Source organism: Fusarium phalaenopsidis (assembly GCF_050370095.1).
Source record: "Fusarium phalaenopsidis strain FUZ10S chromosome Unknown contig_32286, whole genome shotgun sequence".
NCBI lineage: Eukaryota > Fungi > Ascomycota > Sordariomycetes > Hypocreales > Nectriaceae > Fusarium > Fusarium phalaenopsidis.
The window spans coordinates 1802891-1823913 of NW_028145413.1; the positions used below are offsets into that span (position 1 = coordinate 1802891).

The window sequence follows — 21023 nt, forward strand, 5'->3', positions numbered from 1 at the left end:
GTCTAACACCTCTCCCCTTGAACTTTTGGCGCCCGCGAAGCTGCCACGTTCGAACATCGGCCTGTCAGGGGGGAAGTCACCATCACGTGACATCGAATGGACAAGGATGTCTCCACCCGCTATCTGATGCTGGCTAAACTTTACCAAACCTACGCCCGCTCCCCAAAACTTGACGCGTCCAACATGTCGATTTCCGCTCCAGCCAAAATTCAACCGAACAATTGATGCACCCGTTACTTGGCTCGACTAATTCAAGCGCAACATAGAGCGATTAATTTTGATGGTTTTGGTGATGGAAGCTTGCGTCTAGACCCTCCCCCAACCGTCCTGCATATATCCCGACGACAAGCACACACATACGCCCATCATGACTTCCTCCGACGTCCGCGATGTCCTTAACCTGCCCGACGGGTCTTCTGGTCCCCGACCGGCCAAGAAGCAAAAGTTCTCAGCTCCGAGGCCGAACCTCAAGGGCCTCGCGCGTGAGGTTCACAACCTAGGCGGCGACAACCCCATCGCCATCGTCCCCGAGGCCACACACTTCAAGAAGCGGCGCTTCGCGAGTCGCAAGCCCGCCGCGCGATGGGAGATGCGGCCATTTAAGAACTCGGCGCGCGGATCATCAGACCTGACACTGCGGCACTGGAGGAGGAAGGACGACAAGCCAGAGGGTGATTCTCAAGATGGACAGGGTGCCGAGGGGGACAGGACGGATCAAGCCAAGGAGATGGAAGATTCGGCATTCGCAAAGTACAATGTGCAGGTATCGGTGCCCCAATACAGTGACGGCCAATACCAGCAGTCACTACAACATGGAGATTGGACCAAGGAGGAGACGGACTATCTGCTGGAGCTGGCACGCGACTTTGACCTTCGATGGCCATTGATCTGGGATCGATACGAGTGGAATCCTCCCGCAACCAATGGAGAAGCCAACGCTGACGGCGATGAGAGCAAGGCTATCGTGCCGGCCACACGCTCACGCACTTTGGAAGACCTTAAGGCCCGGTACTACGAGGTTGCCTCCAAGATGATGGCGGCGCAGAAGCCCGTCCAGTACATGACACAACCCGAGTTTGCACTCCACGAGCTTATGGCACACTTCAACCCGCAACAGGAGAGGCTACGGAAGGAGTTCGCTCTCAACGCCCTGACACGATCTCGCGAGGAAGCCCGGGAGGAGGAGTCGCTATTGTTGGAGATTAAGCGCATACTGGCACGCAGTGAGCGTTTCAACGACGAACGCCGCGAGTTGTACCACCGCCTCGATTATCCCCGTGCCGACACCGACATCAACGCCTTCAAGTCATCCGCTGGTTTGCAGAATCTACTACAGAATCTCATGAGCGCCGACAAGTCAAAGAAACGAAAGTCACTGATGCCCGGCGACGGTGCCAGCCCTGCGCCCCCACAAACTGCAGCTGCAGCTGCCGCGGCGGCGGCCGCCGCCGCTACCCAGGAGTCTGGTAGACGGGAGAGCACAGCGGCATCTACTGGCCATCGCGAGTCTATTGGACCTACACCTACGCCCACTGCTCCCAATAACAAGAAGGGTCAGCAACAACAACAAGAACGCCGCAAACTTACCAGCCAAGAAGAGGTACTGTATGGTGTCACGCATCATGATCGACTTGGCTCTGGACCGACGTTCCGGACAGAGAGGATCAACAAGCTGTTCTCTCACAAGTCGAACCAGCAACAGATGCGCATCACCAACGTGCTCAACGAACTGGACGTGCCTAGCAAGCTCGCCATGCCCACAGCAGCGACGACGCATCAGTACGAGATGCTTCTTGGAGCTGTCAACAGTCTGCTCGATGCTCGTAAGGTTTCGGATAAGATCGACGCCGAGATCAAGGTCGAGCAGGCAAAGAAGGCAGAGCGGGAAAAGGCCATGGCACCCCCCGAACCGGAACCGGAATCAGAAAAGGAGAAGGGCGAAGAGAAGAGGGACGAGGATGATGCCGGAAAGGCAGCTGCAGCGAAAAGTGACGCTGCAGATAAACCCAACGGCGAAGACGTCACGTCTGAAACACCCGCCGGCAACGAAAAGAAGGACTCTGCAGAAGCAGCTGCCCCCACGACTAAAGGCCCGGAGGCCTCGACCAAGGATGCAAATGAGGCCGACAAGGACGACCGTCCAGGTAGCAGCGGTGCCCCGCAGAAACGCAGTGCGAGTGTCTTGAGCGGTACAAGTGACAAGAGCGCCAAACGACAGAAGAAGTAGGACAATGTATCGTCAAAGTATCTCTATACATGGCTCGACGCGCCAGTGACTTGACGCATGCGAGAGACAACCGAGAAACGTTCTTGCAGGAGACGCAGGGGTCCCTTCAGACGGAGATGACAGCAAGAGGCCGTACCAAGTCCGGTAGTTGTCGATTTGAGATCCGTCACACAGATGGGGCTAAGGAACGGCGAAACAGGGTCTCACTTGAACCTGTATGCGGTTTCATGTGCAGAGAGATGGATGAGATTGATTGTGCCACAAATCAAATCTCTCAAGGGATGCCGTAGCGTGTAGAAGCGCCGGCCAGTGGGGTACAAGTGTGTGACTGTCAAACACCAATGCATCATCGACGTCCGAGACCTGCAATCGAGCTCGACGACAAGCCAGGCTGTAGGGGAGGATCTGAGCCATGGATCACCGGGCATGGGCGCTTCGAGCAGCAAGCAGGTGGGGAAGTGTGAGGTTACCCAGTTCATTTTGCAGGGCGGCAACCAAGGTGCTTGCTTAATAGGCTTAGCCAGGATCGAAAAGTACCACTTGAAACCATCGGGGACTCCGAGTGAGTGAAATGAATGGGCGGTGATGGCGAGGATGAAATAGACGCTCAGGGGGACGTTGAACGGTGGAGGTGACGTCGTGTTAAAGGAGCTGCACCTCATCCACGGCTGCATGGAGGCTATCGCCCAATATAGCAACATGTTCCTATATTTATCGTTGCACATGTCTGTGGACACCCCGTTTGGGTCAGGACCCTTAAACAAGGAGGGATGAACTGCCAAGGGGTAACGGGGCGTCTTCCGTCCTCTCGGGACGGGCTGGCCAACGTCTCGCGGCCGGCATGATACCCACTGCCGACATACCGGAATAGGCTCTATGGCGCCAATCGGCTGGTTGAGATCTTTTCAGATAATGCTGCAGCTCCCCTGGGAATATACTCGTGCTTTGGCGCCGGGGGGAAGCGCATGTTGCCTGGGTCACAGGAGCCGGCGCTTCGAGTCGATGAAGCCATCTCCATGCTTCTCTCGTCGGCGGGGCGCCCGGCGTTGCTGCATGAGAGCTGGTGGAGGAGAGGGGTGTGTGTTGTAGCCGGCGTCTATCGTCATCTAAACCGGACCAGAAAAGGAGACCAGACCACCAGGCCGCAACCCATGTCTTGCAGGAGGACCCCGTGGAGGAAGCGTCTCGACATGCGAGACGGATGCTTTGCATAGAACTACCGGATCTGAGATAAAAATAGCGCTGGGTAGACGCTGGGATCTTGATAGTTCTGGAATAGATGCTGCAAGATGAGCAAGATGGTGGACGACCGGGCGCTTAGCGGGCGGCTATCGAAGCTTCGAAGCTTTATGATTGGGTGTGATGCCTGTGACAAACTCAGCAGCAGAACTATAGATCTTGGATATTTTTAGAGCATGAAGAATGTCGTATATGTAGGAGCCAAATCCTGGAGATGGTAGTTACTGAAGGTGGTAAACGGATTCTCTCGTGGTGTTGAGGCTCTGTGATGTGACGTCTGTGTTCCTGGTTCGTTCCTGGGCCTTGTGCAGGCGGCCCGTTATTGGCCACTGTCGCAGATGGGGAGCTTCTCAAACCAACGTCGCGCCGTCATGTGATATGTCTCGTTGAAAGGGGCTTGTCCAAAACGAGTGCAGACCCCCCGGAGAGGTAGGAATTGTGCGTGCGCTTGGAGGACGTTGCCTTGATACCACTGAACTGATACGATGCCTCACCCATCTGTGCACTTACCGTCCCGTCGCACCGGAATAGGCGGAGGCCGCGTCGCCCCGCCGAGTCGACGATCAGATGGAAATGGGAGCAAACAAGGCCATGAACCTCGGCATGGAGCACAGCCTAGTGACGGGACGGCTCGGCGAACTGGCTCGGCGAACAGTAACCATCCCCTGTCGTGGGCACGTTTGGTTTGGTCAAGATTTGGCTCTTGACAGGACCCTTGTCATTCCCTCTTTTCTCCGTCTTGTTTGAGGCAGGGGTGCCCTATTGCAGGGGCAGCGAATGCGAAGACCACCCAACCAGCACATGGCCATCAAACACACTCCACGCCGCAGCCACGCGAGAGGGACAAAAGAGAGGGTGCCGAAGGGAAACAGAAGGCCTGAAGCAGGGGAATTGATGCATGAAGCTGACAGGGGATATGTACTCGACGTCCGACCCGACAGGGCAGGGAATCCGCATGCGCAACCAATTGAACCTACCCAACTAATAACCCGGCATGCCAGCCAACCAACAAGACCACCCATGGCCATGCCAATGCAATGATTAGAACAAACTTTCTGTTCCTTCTGCCGTCCATGAGATGAGGCTTTTCGAGCAAACGAAACAGGGCTGTCGGAGTGCGTCGAGTTCCAGACTCGACCGTTCCCCGTTCGCTAGTGATCCGGGGGTGCAACAGCGGCAAGCTGCCGGCAACCATGACGGCCGGACCTCCGGTGGGCATGTTCCCTTCACAGGCGCTGGGGTTCGAGGAGCAAGACGCCACTTGAGGGTGGAATCGAAGCGCCCAGCCGTGAATGGTCTGAATCAAGGCGGCCACTGGCCAACCACATCGTCTTATCCTGGAACTCGAACCAGCATCACCAGAACAGACATCTTTGCATGTTATATTTAGACCGACGCGATGGTGATGCAAATCGGTAGCTCCGTGGTGGATAAAAACATCTGTAACAAAGTCGTCTGCCGGCGACGAACTCAGTGTGATTGTTGGCTGCAGCGTCGCGTCATGAATCGAGTTGCGTGCCATTTCTGTGACAGGCGTAAACGTGCTGCATTGACACCATGATGGCCTTCGGATGCCATTCCTAAAGTCAAAGCCTAGATTAGATGACCCAACAGAATGGCCCTTGCCTTCGGCACGTTTTGACCAATAACGCGACCGTGATGTTCTGGATTGTTGTAACCTTTCATGCGCTGGGGCGAGAAACATTGGGTAGTGTAGCGGGCGATTTGACTCCAGGCGACGGTTTGCTTTGTCCTGGTGGTTGGCTTCACTAGTTCATTGTCGTATGGAGCAAGTCGGTGATGCTTGATGATGGCCATCCCCCTTGGCATACTTGAGCTCCGTTTCAAGCCCCATCCTGGCAAGGCTGGGGGGAAAGAGCCCGAAATACCACCCGGAGCAGTGCATCGCTGAGGACTTGAAGCCCCAGAGGGCCCCATCCTGACAGACTGGGTTGAATGCTGCCCACCGCCCCGCGTGGGTCTCCCTTCCCCGCGGACACCCGTCGAGAGACAGCGGAATTCTGGTTAGAAACCACAGAACGATGGAGCGAGGTCGCAATCGATGCGGCGGTGTGCCTGCAAAGACGCATAACGCAGTAATATAGACCCGACTTCTGCCTCGTTGGCTATCGATTTTCCGTCAAAGGCGCTAAACACTTCATCACACGTCCCTCAGGTCTTTCTCATCTGCCGTGACAGTTTTGAATCACCACTACCAGCCCCTTCTCTTCGCTGGGTGGCCAATCACAGACAGATGGCCGCCAAGATCCATCACAGGTTAGCAAGGAACCGGCTGGGAGTGCACCCTACCTATGAGCCACTGAGCCAAGACGCAACGGTCAAAGCCAGAACATACTAATGAAAGCCGTTCGGGTCAGCAGCTGGCGATAATCACATCGCAAGGACGGTAGTAACTGAGGGGATGTGTGCCTGAGGTGCTGAACGTAGAGTGACAGATAAGTTCTCTGCCGTAGACATCAGCTGGCGCAGAGATCATGAAATGAACCAGTACATCCCGAAACGGATGCCAAGTCCTTTGCCATCAAATAGAACCGCCAGGACCTTTGCATGGTTGACCGACGACGGATCCAACAAGTTGACAAAGAAAAAACCTCGAACCCCATGTCGTCTTGTCAGATTAAACACAACGTGGTTTCTAAAAATGGGGGGATTCGTAATTACCTCATGGTTCATACTCCATCCGAAGAGGCATGTTGGTGGGATATCTATTTGCTCAAGGACTGTTGGTGCTGCTAAATTCGATGAGAAATGACTGAACCTTCGACCCCTGGTGTTCCATAAACAGTCGCCTTGGAAGGTTTCGCCGATCAATTTACACAAGGGATGTGTAAGGCGAGCAGGGTTCTGTAACATCGAGAGAGGCCGCCAGGCGACGACAGATAGTAAGCGGTTGCCTCCCAACACGCCAGCTCTCAAGTGATTGATGAGAGAAGCGCGATTCAAGCCGGGCGCCGCGCCAGCCTGAGCCATAATGCCGGGAACGAGCCAGGATATGAAGCTGGTCAGCTCCATGAGATGCTAGGCTCGTTGCGCGTCACGGCGCACGAGTCTATCTGAACGGCGTTCAGCCTAGTCGCCGGCCAGACACGGGTGCATGTAAGCTTCCCAGACGCCTCCAAGCGGGCCAAGGACGGTGCCTGTCCACCGGTACGTACCTGATCAGGGTACGCTCAAGGTAGGGCTCCACGTCCTGGCACAGCCGCGGACGGCGGCGGGCGATACGAGACAACAGACTTAGCGTGTTAGACGCGGCGTTAATGGGCGCTGAGCGCAGGCTGTCTCGCCTAAGGTGCCTGAACGGCCACATCATCCTTGCCGGGGCCACGGTCTGGTTCTGGAATGCCTTGCGTGATTGGCTGCTGGGGCGAGGAGGCGCACAATCCCAACACCACATCCGCCAGCTTGCGGTGGACGGTGGGCGGAGGGCGTGTGGGTGGTTGGCTCAAGGGATATTGTTCGTCCTCTTTTCGAGTTGTTGCTCAAATCCACGAGAAGGCGCGCGAGACAGTGATTGTGTTCTCCATCTGTTGCCAAGAGGGATGAGGCCATCGAGACATTGGGATTCCCAAGAATATGACGTGACCAGCCCGATCAGAGTAATAACGACTGATCCAAGGTTAGAGTTGACGAGGGCACAGTAGCTGAAAAGCAGCAGAGAAAGAGGAGGGTGGGGTCATGCTGGGCGGAGAGACGGGGATGATGGTTTTTTTTTTTTTTTTTTTTCTCTCCAGGACGTGCCTGCCATCGAAGCAAGCGACAGTGCCGCGGCAAGAGCGAACAGGCCGCCGAGGGTTCCCCACCCATGACAAGGAAGGGAAGGAGCCCGTTGAGGCCCCGGAGCTAATACATCTAGCGTTCCTTGGTTCATTGTTGGTCTTGCGGGAGTGACCAGCGCCATCATTAGACTCGAAGCGAGTCGAGGGCACTACCGAGCACGAATAGGTGCCTTGAGTGTAATCAAACCACACTTCACTTGCTTGGTCAAATGCCCAAACATTTTCCGTAAAGCAGCCATGTGCGCCTGAAGGAGCCAAGGAGGAAGACTGTCAAGGGCCACATGTACGAGAGAAGGTCATGGAGACAGACACCATTGACGCGACAGGCCAGGTTACGCGCCTCAGCGTCCAAGCTTCTCAGGCGAGCCCTGATGGTAGCACAACACTGTACCGAGTGAGTAACCTGTGTTCTGTGCCTACCTATCTCTAACGGAAACATGCCATCCTGTGCGCTTGATGAATGAGTGCCGCCGCCCGCCTGAACTGCCGCCTTAGAGTTAGGCTAGAATCACAGAGGTGGAATAAGGGCGCAGCATTTCATCGTTTCGCAGGAGCGGAGAGAGATAAAGTTCGATAACTTCACACAGACGAGATTGCACACCCAAAGGAGAAACGGAGGCGCGCTAAGCTGGCACCTGTCGTGTGGTACGAAGGGCAAGGAGCGTCAGCAATGCTCGGTTAGGTGTTTGGAGAGTCGCGCGACAGGGCACCAGGCGTCAGTTACAGGTGCCCGACACACGAGTCTCGTCTCTGGGACCCTCAGTTGAAGGGCGCATGGGTCGCTTATTGGATCCGGATCATTACCCCAAGGACGATCTTGCGGGTACACGTTGGGACCATTACCGCGAGAGGTGGCTTCTCATTTCCCTGTTGATGAGCCAGCTGGATGTCGAGCGCTGTCAAGATCGGCCGGCAGCGGCTGTCTCGACCAGCATCCAGGGTCTGGCGATGGCGGCAACGTACTGAGTCGTACGGATCGAGTCGAGCATCCATTGTTGAGGCGATCATGGACGTAACATGGCAGCGTCAGTACACAGGTGAGTGGAGTGAAGAGATGGATGGGCATGGGTGATTTGCAGCTGATCCTCGCGGCACAGTCTTTCTCATTGTCGCGCGTGAGATAGACGAGGATGACTCAGACAGACGACCTAACAGGCTTCAGAATTACTTCTCGGACAAGACAAGGTGACAGGCCCCAAAAGAGGCTACGCGGGAAAGTTCTGCGCAGAAGAAGCTCGTGTTTGCCGTCGATGGCTCCATCATGTCTGACGCAACCCACCGTGGCAAGGACACAAACAAGAAAAAAAGGGCGTTGTTCATGCCAGACATTGTGCCGTTTCTCGAGACTGGAAGACGGCGGCAGCGCAGCAGCGCGTAGTCTACTCTGCGGTCCGTGGTCCGCATCTTGATGGAGACACGCCCTCCCTCTCTGAGTGTGTGTCTTTCTCTTGGGGCCACTTAGAGACCCTTGCTCGCTTCTGGACTCTAGACTCTGGGCGGCCCAGGGCCGCCCCATCGTCAACTAGGGGTCGCTCAGCCAGTCGCGCGGCCCCCATGGCTGCAAGAAAGACGCCCGGCCAGTTTTGCTCGCGCCAGAGGGACCAAGCAAGAATGTGAGAGGGAGCAAGAGTTGCGGATGAGAGGGGCTAGGAGAGGGCGCCAGCGCCAAAGAAGGGGTGCGCGCGACGTTAGTTTGGACAAGACAGGTGACGAGCGGCGGAGGGGTTCCGTTCGTCGAAGGAGGTACAAGACACAATGGGGCTACTGATCGCTTACCTGCCAGCTGGAGGAGAGCTCCCAAGGTCCAACAGGTGGAAGCAAGCCGAGCCACCAGCTGGAGACTTTTTGTCGTCCAACGCTGAGGGCAAGCCAACAGCAATTCCCTTTTGAGCAATGGCACGGAGCCCTTGGTACGCCGCGCCTTGTTCATCTTGGACCAAATGCTGCACATTCGGGCTCGGGGGACCGATCTGGGCCAATCCCAGATGGTGATGTGATATGCCTGGTCGCAGTTGGGGATGCCGTTGCAGTATCGGGCTTGAGGCTGCTCTCGGCTCTCAGACCTTGGCTCTTGAGACGCGCAAGGTGCATACCAGGGTGGTACTGCGCAGAACGCAGCAGCAGAGGTAGTCCTGACGTACCTCGCCAGCTCCAGGTACTTTGCGGTTGTCGACGAGGTACTTGGCCGAGTGACGCAGTGCGAAGCGCCATGCCGCCCCAAATTGGAGAACTCGGAGGAGATTCTCACGGCCCCGGGCTTAGCATTTACCTTGGCGATTGAGACTCAACGCCGAGTCGGGGTATGGACAAGGCATGGCACCGGCGAGAAGGGGACGGACGGACCCTGGATTCTGGGTTAGGTTCCTCTGTTGGATCGAGACTCTGGTCATCTCATTCATGGCTTCTGCGAAGACTGAGCCCATGGACTTGAGCATGTAATGCATTGGATGCCGCCGCGAACCACCATCCGCCATCCATCCACCATCATCGTCATCACCATCATCTTCGTCGTCAACTGGAAACCCATCCATCGCATAACCGCACTGGAACCCGCTCCCTCCACTCCTTCGGTACCACGGGCTAGCTACCTGCTATACGACCACCACCAACACCAACCGCGCGCCCCGGCCGCTGCCCGCCCACCTTTTGGTTTCCCAGGGTCCCCGGCCCCGGCCTCTATTATTCTCCCACCCCCCCAGTGGTCGCTGGCGCCGAATGCTTCACTTTCTTGCTCTCTTCTTGCTGCTGTTTCGGTATCTCTCGACTCGACGTTCGAGGCTCACCTCACCTTGGGTTGTCTCGCTGGCCTCTCTGACTGACTCCTGACGGCCTTGTTTCCTGCTCCTGAGCCTGGCTAACACGAGCTGAAACGAAACCGGAGCGAGCGCTTCAGTATCACTCGAGGTGAGCCAGAGACCAGACCGGGGAATTCGGACCCTCCACTACCTAGATTCGCCGGTATCTGGCCATGCTCTTGAGCCTTTTGGTCAACACTGCTGTTGTCGATTGCCGCCGCCCTCTTTTTTAGCTTGAACCTGGCTCTCTCGCTTCTCAGATTCCCTCGTCTCGCTTTTGGCCTCTCCCCTACGCCCATCGCTTGCTTGTCTGCTTGCCTTGCCTGCTCTTCTCTTCTTCCGGCACACCCTCGTCTTGGGATCTCACCCCAATCTCGATCCTTCTTCCTTTTTTTCCACTTCCTTTTCTTCCTCGTCCTCTTCTTTTCCCCTCAAATCCCCTCTCGACCAGACCAGGCCTGATCTGAGCTCCCCGCCACGAACCCCCCGCCCATATTTTGGCCGATTACAGACGCAGCATAATCGCGCGTCAAAAAAAACCTACCGACGCCCCAAGCGCCGCGAAACTCGCCATTCCCACCACCTCCATCGTACAAACCGCAAACCACCTGCCGACTTGACTTGCGCCCTCTCGCCTTTCTCTCGTTTTATCCCCCGCGCGCGCATGCAACAGGTTTTCAGGCTACTTCTTGAACCTAATCCTTGACGTGGACCATTATTATCTAGGCTAGGACCCAGAATTGGCAGAGGAAGGAACGATCACAGTCCGGCTATTGTCTGTCTTGCCGTCTCAGCGAGACTCTCACCCGCGCACATTCCTTCAAGTCCCGCCCACTCACCTCATCTGTCAGCTCTCATCTCTCAGCTTTCACCCTTGGATTTCTCTGCGCCACCGACGCCTACGGTTCGCGCTTTATCTTTTAGTCTTGGATCCTCGAGCTTGCGGAGGGAAGGACGCCAAGAGGTGACGCTGCTCTCGCTGACGGCCTCGAGAGGAGAGTCGGCGCGTTCACGTCGACTGCGGCTCATCTCACAGCCCCGCGCAGATTCTCACAAGTACCGCGCATCGCGCCTCTTTCCACCCACGCCGTGATTCAAGTCTCTCCACGGCTCTCACGGATACGGCCTACGATTTCGTCAATTTCTTTGCTGGACTCCAAATCGCCAATCGCGTGCCCCGGGGTTTCCAGACAGCCACCCACGGAAGGTCCGGGAGAGAGTCTGATTCCGCCTGGTGCCGGGACGCTTCCAGCTGCTCGATACCGGAACTTCTCAGGCTTCAATCACGGATCTCATTCAACCACGGGTTCGCGCGCTTTCGCGCCCACTTGCAGTTGACACAGTCATGTCGACCTTTACCGCCCTTAATGGGGGCTCGCCTCCTAGGGCTTCTGATCCGCCCACCGTGACTGTTGAAAAGAGCTCCGCCTCAGATGAACGCGCACACAGCACGGCCGCGACTCAGCCTCCGCCCACCCCTGAGCTATCATCGAACCAAAGACCCGCCCAGGATACTGACAGACCATCATTCCAATCGCCCGGCTACCCCGACGTAGAGAGCTCTCACAAGCGCAAGCGCTCCGACTCTCTTGAGCAGCGACGAGATCCTATGCCTCAGGATCGGTCTCCGGAAGTAGTGGCAGGCCCTCCCCAACCTGATTCACGCGAGCCCTACGGAACTCCTTCAAGAGACTATCGGCATTACGGCGATGAGCACCGGGACAAGGACTCCTGGTATGCGCAGCAAGGACGTGATGAGCGCAGCTATGATTCTCAGCAGAACTCTGCCACCTCAGCCCACGGCCAGACGGAGGAGCAGATCAGTGATGCGCTACGAAGGGCTGCTGGCCAGATGGACCACGGCGACTATTCCAACGCCAGCCCGGAGGGCGATGACCGGTCCATGATGTATGGCGGTCAGTACACGCCTGAGCAAAGGCGCGATGGCGTCTTGCAGCACGACCCCAAGAAACGAAAGAGGAACTTTAGCAATCGAACCAAGACAGGCTGTCTGACCTGTCGTAAACGCAAGAAGAAGTGCGATGAGCAAAAGCCTGAGTGTAAGTCACCACCAACAATGCATGGAACATGGCGCTGACAATCTGATAGGCGGTAACTGTCTCCGTGGTAGTTTTGTCTGTGCTGGCTACCCTCCTCAACGGGGCCCAGGGTGGCAGAAGCCCGACAGCAAGGCCGCAGCAGTTCCTCTCGAGTCTAAAGATCCGACTTACGTGCCACCAGGAGCTTACGGAATGCCACAACCAGGCCCTTACGGCGCCCAGCCGGTGAAGCGCGAACCCCTGCCGCCGTATCGCGGCCAGGCCTTGCGGATTGACCCCCCACAAGGCCGCCCTTTGGTGACCGAGGACGACCGGCCAACGGCATCAACATTGCCCAGCGCGTCCGTCACAAGTCCCGAAAACAAACTCTCTGCCATGTCTTATACTCCTGCAAACGTGTTTCCAACTCCAGTCAGCGCAAATCCTCAACCACCACCGCCTTTTGGAGAAAGGATGACCAAGGAATATCAACGCGTGCCTCCCCTGCACGATCTCAGCAGGACGGAGCCCGAGACTCCTCATCCTGGGAACCAGCTCCCGCAGATTAAGGTCTTGCAACCGACGAGGACAAATAGTCCGGCTCCTCCTCCGCCTGCACCAACCTCAAATGCTCAGGTCGCAGCGCAACTGGCCCTCTCGCACTCGCAGTTCCCGCAGAGACGGACACAGAAGGAGGAGATGCTATCAGGAAGACACTTCTATCCCTTCGACAAGGAGCTATGCCTGGAGCGTGAGCGTTGCGCCGCAGCCTGCTGGAGGTTCAACAACCTCACCACTCCGCCGACCATCGGTGTGTCTACCGAGGAACGAGCTCGACTATTTCTCGAGATCCTGAAGCCCCGCGATCCTGTTCGAGTTTCTCCAACGGAGCTCTCACCAGTCACCAACGTGGGCCGCGTGGGTAGTCATGTCACTGTCGAGACTCCCTTCACCTGCGACTACGGATACAACATTACCATCGGACACCATGTGGCAATTGGTCGCAATTGCACAATCAATGATGTTGGTGAAGTCAAGATTGGCGACAACTGTGTGATTGGACCCAATGTCAGCATCTTCACGGCCTCGCTGCCCATCGACCCCAAGAAGCGACAGGGTGGACAGGGTCCCCAGCTTGGAAAGCCCATTATCATTGAGCAGGATTGCTGGATCGGCGGAGGTGCCATGATCCTTCCTGGGCGAACCATTGGCAAGGGTAGCACTGTAGGCGCTGGATCAATTGTGACCAAGGTGAGTCTAGCTGGAAAGCATTCTTAAAGTAGCCAAAGCTAACTCGTGTATTAGGATGTTCCTCCCTTCACAATTGTTGCTGGAAATCCCGCGAGGGTTCTCCGCGGCATCGCTTCATAATTGTTGTACTCGGCGATGCGCTTCTCTTTCTTCGCTTCATGTCATGATACCCTAGTGTATTCACATGTATAAAGTCAAGATGATTCCTGACCCCCTCCTTTGGCGGTGGAAACAAGGAATTGTCGACGATCACGAATGGAGCCAAGCGTACAAAAGTCTCGGCGTTGCGTCTTGTCTGATTGATTGGTTGATTGATGTTACTGGGAGGATATTTATCTTTATAGGGTTTATAAGTGCAGGGAAAAGCGAGTTTTACAGGAGGCGCTGGTTGTCGGATCTGGGATGCCCAAGACGGGCTTGGGAACTGGCTGAACAGGAGTAGGAGTGTAGGGGGTGGTTGGTACGACAACCTATGGATCAGGTATGATGATGGGACAAGATGGATGGAATGGTATCCAATGGGACAGGGTGGGATAGCAGGGTTCTCTGTGTTTTCTGTTGCATGTGCTATGACTTATGAGAGATAAACAAGCCGGGCGAAAGCCTGCAGTGAGATATCCATATTATTGATTGTTGCTTACAGCAGTTTAGTTGCAGTTGGTCAGAGACGATAGCTGAGAGTTTTGTTCATTGAAGTAGCAAGTCTTGTATGTGTTGTTGGTTCTATATTGATGAACATCCATGCCATCTCGCACTCGACTTGGGTTCAAGGTCAGACTCTAAGCATGTGTTCGAACCAACAGGACTCGAGTCCCAGAAACTCTTTGACAACTTCCTAATCAGGGTCAATGTAAACAAGAGTCAGGTCTCGCCTGGATCATGCATGCAGTGTAAGTGAACGGTCTGGCCTCTATGGTCACATATGCGACCCATCCCAAGGCCACCCGTGATATCAACAAACAATTGACTTTTTCGTTAGGTCAGGTCTTGGAATCTGTATCTCGTCTCCATAGTGATGATGGATTGTGCCCACACGAGTGCGCCCTCGTCAATGCAACCTCGAGGCCGCATATTTCGTCGCGTGGGATGGATGGATTGTCGAGTGGGGGGTAGACATGAGCAAACCTCGTATAACTCAGTCGAAACCAACATCCCTTCCGAGCATGTAATCGGCTGCCTCTGGAGGCGGTTGGTTCGTCGGGGGCTGTTGGGGTTCATTCACGTTCCCAGATCGGAGATAGTGGTCAATTGATATCTGGAGTTGTCAGTCGAGAGCTTTCGGGATAGATAAGGGGAGAGAAACAAACCCAGTCAAAACCCTCGGTAGAACCAAAAAAGTTTTCCATTGGAAGGAGCTCTTGGTAGTCGATAGAATACTCGGCAATCGAGATTCCGGAAAGATCAGGCATTGCTCCAGAGGTACCGCCATCGATGTATGCATACTCGGTGCTGGTTGTGTCGAGGGTCCCTGGCTCAGATATGGTGGTGGCGGCCGGCGTCTCGACGCGGAGGAGGATGGCGCGGAGGACTTTTGCAGCATGCCGGGCGTCTTTGGACTTGGCACCGCGCTCGTTCCAGATTGCGTGTGCTCTCTGGAGGAGTTGGATACGGTGCTGACGATCATGTGGACTGATGGTTGTCAGAAGATGAGCTACGGTTAGATGTTTGAAACTTGCCTTGTATCGGTTGACTCGCAGAGATCAAGACACAAGATCATGGCGGCAACGAGAAAGTCATGTAGCGTCAGGCTCGAGACCATGAAGCGGTCATTGTACATACGCCCGCCCTCACGGATGGCCTCGTCAAACTCAAGATGGAGGTCCAGTATCCGCTGGGCGGTGGCGCGGCAGATGTCGCGGGACAGTCTGTATCGGGGCTCGTCCTTGGCAACGCTGAGGTAAGGGCGGTGCAGCACGCAGAGAGTCTTGCGGTACGAGAGCTCGAGGATCAGGCGGTGCATGATGGTGTGGCCCTGGTCCTCGGGCGATGTGCTGTTGATGGGCCGGATGTTGTAGCAGGGGGGGACGCTGTCGTAGAAGGCTTCCAGCTCGGCCTGGAGCCCCATTGTTTCCTCGTATGGTCGCGGTTCTACTGCTAGAGTATGTATGAGGACACGGCGGATCAGACGGCACAGATGAGACTTGATACGCCAAGCCAGTAGGGGTGTGGGATAGATTGGTGGCCTTGAGGGTGGCACATCCGTGTCTTCGTCAAAGTCGTCATCGGTCAAGTTACGTGGGTGGTCCGCGTCACAGACTTCCTGGTATATCATGGGCGGCATGCCAAGCTGAAAGGAAAAGAGCAGGTCAGACGTCTGGACCATGAACCAAGTCCGACGACGCATCTCAGCCTCAAAGGGCGTGATGTTTGGAGAGACCCTGGCCGCGTCGAGGTGATACCCCCTGCGCTGAGCTAGACGAACAGCCAAGCCGTAGAGCGACCATATCGTGGCGTCCGAGTCTACCTTTTGGACGTTGCGAGAGTGGGCAAACATCATGAGTGCCTCGACCGAGTACGGCCTCGCGTTGAGGTACTCCCCCGTAATGAGGCACTGCGCCGAGCGGTGCATGTAGAAGCTCGGCTCCGCAACCGTTTCTAGCAAGAGGCTCTTGACCTTTGCGATCATGGCGCCCAGGCTGAGGACGGAGAACATGATGCTGAGCCAGAGGAGGTTGGACTCGTGAGGTCTCGACCAGAAGAGCTCGTAGCGTCGCCAGAAGTGTCGTTCGTGGGTAAAGGGCACGACGAGGAACTTGGCGTCGAAGTAGGTACGTACGAGGACGTCTGCGTCTTGGCGAGAGGGCATGCTGGATCGAAGTTCGTCGATTGTGACGGGAGTGACGCCTTCGAGGACGATATCCAGGGCAGGCAAGTTTTCAGGTTCCTCTGGCTGCTCTTCCTCCTCTTCAGTGTTGAGAACGCTCTGTATATCGTGGATGCTTTGAAACACGGCCTCCCACGATGTCTCCCCATGATACGCAGCATCCGACCCATCCCTCGGACAACTCTCCATCCTCTTCTGCCCACCAGAAGCCGCGGCGAGGCGCTTGACAATCTCCTCGAGCTTTGCGACCTTGGACTGCATCTCGCGCCTGCTAGTATCAGGCGCCTCACCGTAGATGCATTCCATCGTCTCATCGCGCCTCCTGCAGGCGCCGCACGAGGGCCTCGCGCGGTCGCACCTTGACTTGCGGCGCTGGCAAGCGGTGCACGAGACGGGCTTGCGGTTTCGCGTGATGCGGTGGGCGTCCCTGGTGCGGAAGACGCCCGTGAACTGGGCGATTTCGGGGTCTGGCATGGTTCACTTGGACGAGTGGTAACTTGAGCTTGCGGTAGTAACAAGTGACGAGGCGAGGTGACTTATAGAGACAAAGAAGTGGTGATGCTTGGTTCAAAGCACGGGTATGAGGCTTGCTGAGCCTCCTAAACTTAGATCCCAGCAGATAGACAAATACACTGTCTCTGGGCCAATGAGAACTGCAGACGCCAGACGGCAAGCTGCAGGATTGTTGGTGGGATATAGTTGTTATTTATGGTCTAGCTCTTGTTGAAACGCTGGGTATCTATTAACAAGTGAGGTTAGTTTCTCCGTTTCAGTAATACTATGGTTTGACGGCTTACAGATACCTACCCTCGATAGTTGTCAAGGTTCAAGATGAGTTGACATGGACTAAACTTGAACTTGTTGTATAACGTTAGTGACTTTGCACATTACTAAATCCGAAATCCCGTTAAATGCGGGGGGTTGATAACCAGGTTTCTTCTCACGACTCCAGCTTATCAAAGATAGTCTAGACTATAAGAAATCTCAACCGAATGTTCAAGCATTTCTTGGCTCGTAATGTCTATTCCCAAAATGACTCCTCGTCCGCTTTTTACCCCGTTCATGTCCTCTCTATCGTACAGGGTTATTTGTCCAAGAGACTATGTGATATATATGACGTGATTGATACAATGCCAGCAGCAAGGTCGTGTCGCTGCCCCATGACTCAACAACTCCAGCCGTGTTATCTTATACAACATTACCGAGCTCGATCCTGCTCCATCCGCCTCTTGTTGGCGTCAATGATCTTCTCCATCGTTTTCAGCGCCCGGGTCTGATCCCGGAGTCGCGCAAATGCCTTGAACGTGTGCACGTCGGGTTTGAACCCGGCTGCCTCGAGGTCCTGCAGCGTGCCCACCGTCTGGGACAGGTTCTGCATCGAGGCGTAGCCCTTGGCGAGTGTGTTCCATGTCACAATGTTTGGTTCTAGGCCATGTTCCCGCATGGCCTGGAGCACCTGCTCAGCCAGCATCTTTTCCCCCCTCATTATCAATCCGTGGATGAGAATGCTAAAGGTGAAGAGGTTGGGAGCTGGGTGGACGGGTGCCTCGTCAGCATTCACCCCTGCTGCCTTGTCCTCTTCCTTTGGTCTCGAGTACAGAGAGGAGCGGAGCATGTCACCAAAGACTTGCAACGCCGGCCGTTGTAGAGATTTCCGCTCGAGCATCACCAGGATCAGCGTGTCATGTATCACGCTCCCCTGATCCTTGACCACCTCGGTAGCCCAGTTCCTCTCGGGTCCCTGTTCTTCCAGACGGGATTTGAAGAAGGTGTAGAATGTCATCAAGTCATAAGGTCGGTAGAGACTCTTGATGTATGCCCGTAGCATAATGGCCAGAGTCTGCGCGTTGGGTTTTTGTCGAGGTCCTCCGCTTGTCTCAAAGAACTCATCAACAACAGGCACGATGGTGCTCTTGAACTCCCAATGTCTCCGAGGACCAGATCTGAACTTTTCAGTACCGTCCACGTTATCCTGTCCTAAGATCAGGGGTAGAGTATCTGGCACCAGCCATTGCAGAGGCTCCAGGTCAAACTTCTTGACATAGATCCGGAGCATCTGTCCGAATAGGGGGAGGACCCATGGAGCCGGGTACTTCTTTTCTCGGCATTCCATCTCTGCAAAGAAAAAGATGGAGTGGAGCGTGTTATTGAGCACATCCACGTAGGGCACCTTTGCCGCTCGAGCGACATCGAGAGCAAGACGCACGTTGGATGCCTTGAGGCTGTTCTTGGCGCCTCTGAAAACAGTCGTGTAGCATCGAGTATCAAGTTCAGCTCCGTTCTCTACCAGGAGGAGCGGAAGCCTGACAGCCTCAGCGATATCGCCCTGAGAGCAGAGTGACTCGATCAGGGCTGTGAAGCTCACCAGATTGGGAGAGAAGCCCTTTTCTAGAAAGTACTCCATTGCCCGTTGTGGCGAGAAGGTGTCTTCCTCTGTCTTGGTCCACGCTTCTCCTTCTTGCTTTGTGTGTATCAGTGTCGTGATGACACTCGCCACAGGTGCAGAGTTGAGGTCGTGGCCCCCCTCAGCGATATGACGCAGGATCTCAAAAGCTGTTTCTTTGTGAGCGAGACTTTCTGAAAGCTTGCTCGCGAACTGCAGGAGGGTATAGGAGTGCATCTTGATGCCCGCACGATGTAGAATTTGGTACATCTCAGCTGCCTGCTCAACGGGGAGGTTCTTGGCAATATGGCCAAGGGTATGCTGGCGGAATGGAACATGACCGTGTGGGAGGTCCTCTGCCAACTTGGCAAACAGCTCGAGCAACTCGTCAGCTTTTGAAACACGGTCTCGATGAACCTTGATATCTTCAAGCTTGAAGTTTGTGATGCAAAAATGTGCCACATCGGAAGCGGCATACCCAGGCGGGAGAGGATCCAAGGTGGCCTCGAGGACTTGCGCCGCCTTTTCTGGACAAAGATGCATTGTAGACAACATGACTGTTGGCCACTTTTCCCTCCGAGTCTCGACATCGAGCTCCTGCCACGCCTTCTGCATGGCCGAGAAGCTCCCCAGCTCAAACAACCATTTACCGTCATCTCGCCACGGCCACGAGCTCGGGTTTGCGGGTGCCTCGATCAGAAGCATTTTCCGCTTCCAGAAATTGAACCGTGATCTGACAGCCACCAACTCGGAGGCGGGAGTTTGAGAGCGTATGTAGGCCCATTGATCGGCTATCGTCTTTTTCCGCTTCAGCTTCAACTTCATTTTGCGACGCTCTTCAGCCAGCTTCTTTGCCTTCTCCGGATCCCTTTTAGCCCTGCGCTGGAAGAAACCTGTGTCTTGAGAGGTCCCAGAAGGACTCTCCTCCTTCCTCGATCCCTCCGTGTGCTCCTCAGCATGCGCCTCTGCGTCGTCTTGACTTTGTTCGGGCCTCCATGGTGGTTCTGAATATGCCTCGGACACTAGGGTGGGCTCGGAGGGGTTCGGAGATGCATTACGGGGCCGCAATTGAGCAAGTATTGAAGGTTCGCTATCGGGGAGCGGTGATTGAGCTGTGGCATGATATCTCCGAGCAAATATCGACCGGTCGTGCCCGTGGTTGACTCGTATTGCGAGGAAGGCCGCTCGTCTTGTCCATGTCTGCGCCGTCACCGAGGACTCGAGCCGCCTCGTGAAGCAGGCGCGGTACATGAGAGCCGTTTGCATTTCCCCCGAGTTGAGTCGGCGTCAACTCGAGGTCAGCCGTTCTTCATAATGATCGCCCAGGCGAGTTTGCTGAGGACGACGTTGAATTGTCGCGGGCTGTCGGAAGTTTGGTTGATTATCGTCTAGGAAGTTATCGGTTTACGGGAATTTCTTAACTGGACCGTTTCCGAGGTCGCTCCTGTCGCGCTTCAGACCAACATTTTTTTTTTTTTAGGTTAGGTTGCGCTTAGCCCCGGCTGTTATAGTGGCGCTTGACCCTGCAGCGGCTCTGAGACGCCCTGCCACAGGCGGTTCGATTGACGCGCTCCAGGTACGTATTCGCAGCAACTTTAGAGGTATCCATCCTTGAATTTACATTTTACACCCCGCCAACCTCTACCTACGATCTTCAACCTAGAGCTTCCTCAATTGCGGTAGATTCTGCGCCGTGCTTGTGCGCATTCCCTTCGCTTACCAAATATCGCCATGTCTTCGTCACACCTTAACCTCAGCGCTGCCTCGGACGACCGAAAAGCCAGGCTCGCCAAGCTCAAGAACCTCAAGCGAAAGCAACCAGGCGACGAGATCGTCGCGCCAGAGTCAGAGCGAGCCGCGTCTCCCCCCTCAGAACCCGATGTATCTCGATTACACCTCTCCGGACGCAACTACGACCCGGAGACCCGAGGCCCAAAGCTAGGCTTCGAGCAGGATCCAACACTCAACCTCGAGAAGCCCACCCTCGAGGAGCAAGCCGCCGAAGTCGAGGCCGAGATCAAACAAAAGGCTGCTGAGGAGGCGCAGGACGACAAGGGTATCGATTTGTTCAAGTTGCAGCCCAAGAAGCCGAATTGGGACCTAAAGCGAGAGCTGGACAAGAAGATGGAGGTGCTCAACGCCCGGACCGACAACGCCATCGCGCGCTTGGTTCGCGATCGGATCACGGGGGCGCAAAAGGCTGCCTCCAAGACCAAGTCGGCCGACGGCGCTGAAGGCGACGGCGAAGCTGCCGGCATGGACGGTGTGGCCTTGGTCGAAGGACTCAGAGTCAGGGAGAGGGAAGAGGCAGAGGAGGAACGTCGCGAACGGGAAGAGGAGGCTGCGCTTGGAGCATGAGGTGGATGATACTGTACGTTGGCTCTTCCTCGTCCTTTTTATTTGCATTTTGGGGGTCTGGCGCATTGCGCGATCACGGTTACACTATCTTTACAATATACCCAATAATT

The 21023-nt window shown here is 55.5% G+C and overlaps 5 protein-coding genes across 5 annotated transcripts; 3 read left to right on the top strand and 2 right to left on the bottom strand.

The window, feature by feature from the left end:
- Window positions 1-367: 367 nt before the first annotated feature.
- LRP88_02887 (SANT/Myb-like DNA-binding domain-containing protein) lies at window positions 368-2227 on the top strand (the record flags this gene model as incomplete). The annotated part of the gene is made up of 2 exons (XM_083239522.1): window positions 368-1988; window positions 2145-2227. The coding sequence occupies 2 exons, from the start codon at window positions 368-370 to the stop codon at window positions 2225-2227; spliced, it is 1704 nt and encodes a 567-aa protein (XP_083104652.1).
- A 9176-nt stretch (window positions 2228-11403) lies between these two features.
- On the top strand, window positions 11404-13468 carry LRP88_02888 (uncharacterized protein; the record flags this gene model as incomplete). The annotated part of the gene is made up of 3 exons (XM_083239523.1): window positions 11404-12118; window positions 12168-13348; window positions 13403-13468. 3 exons carry the CDS (start codon window positions 11404-11406, stop codon window positions 13466-13468), a joined length of 1962 nt encoding a protein of 653 aa, XP_083104653.1.
- Window positions 13469-14483: 1015 nt separating this feature from the next.
- Window positions 14484-16646, bottom strand: LRP88_02889 (uncharacterized protein; the record flags this gene model as incomplete). The annotated part of the gene is made up of 3 exons (XM_083239524.1): window positions 14484-14603; window positions 14656-14977; window positions 15124-16646. 3 exons carry the CDS (start codon window positions 16644-16646, stop codon window positions 14484-14486), a joined length of 1965 nt encoding a protein of 654 aa, XP_083104654.1.
- A 724-nt stretch (window positions 16647-17370) lies between these two features.
- Window positions 17371-19821, bottom strand: LRP88_02890 (uncharacterized protein; the record flags this gene model as incomplete). Its single annotated transcript, XM_083239525.1, has 1 exon — window positions 17371-19821. One exon carries the CDS (start codon window positions 19819-19821, stop codon window positions 17371-17373), a length of 2451 nt encoding a protein of 816 aa, XP_083104655.1.
- A 465-nt stretch (window positions 19822-20286) lies between these two features.
- LRP88_02891 (cwf18 pre-mRNA splicing factor-domain-containing protein) lies at window positions 20287-20913 on the top strand (the record flags this gene model as incomplete). Its single annotated transcript, XM_083239526.1, has 1 exon — window positions 20287-20913. The coding sequence occupies one exon, from the start codon at window positions 20287-20289 to the stop codon at window positions 20911-20913; it is 627 nt and encodes a 208-aa protein (XP_083104656.1).
- Window positions 20914-21023: the final 110 nt, after the last annotated feature.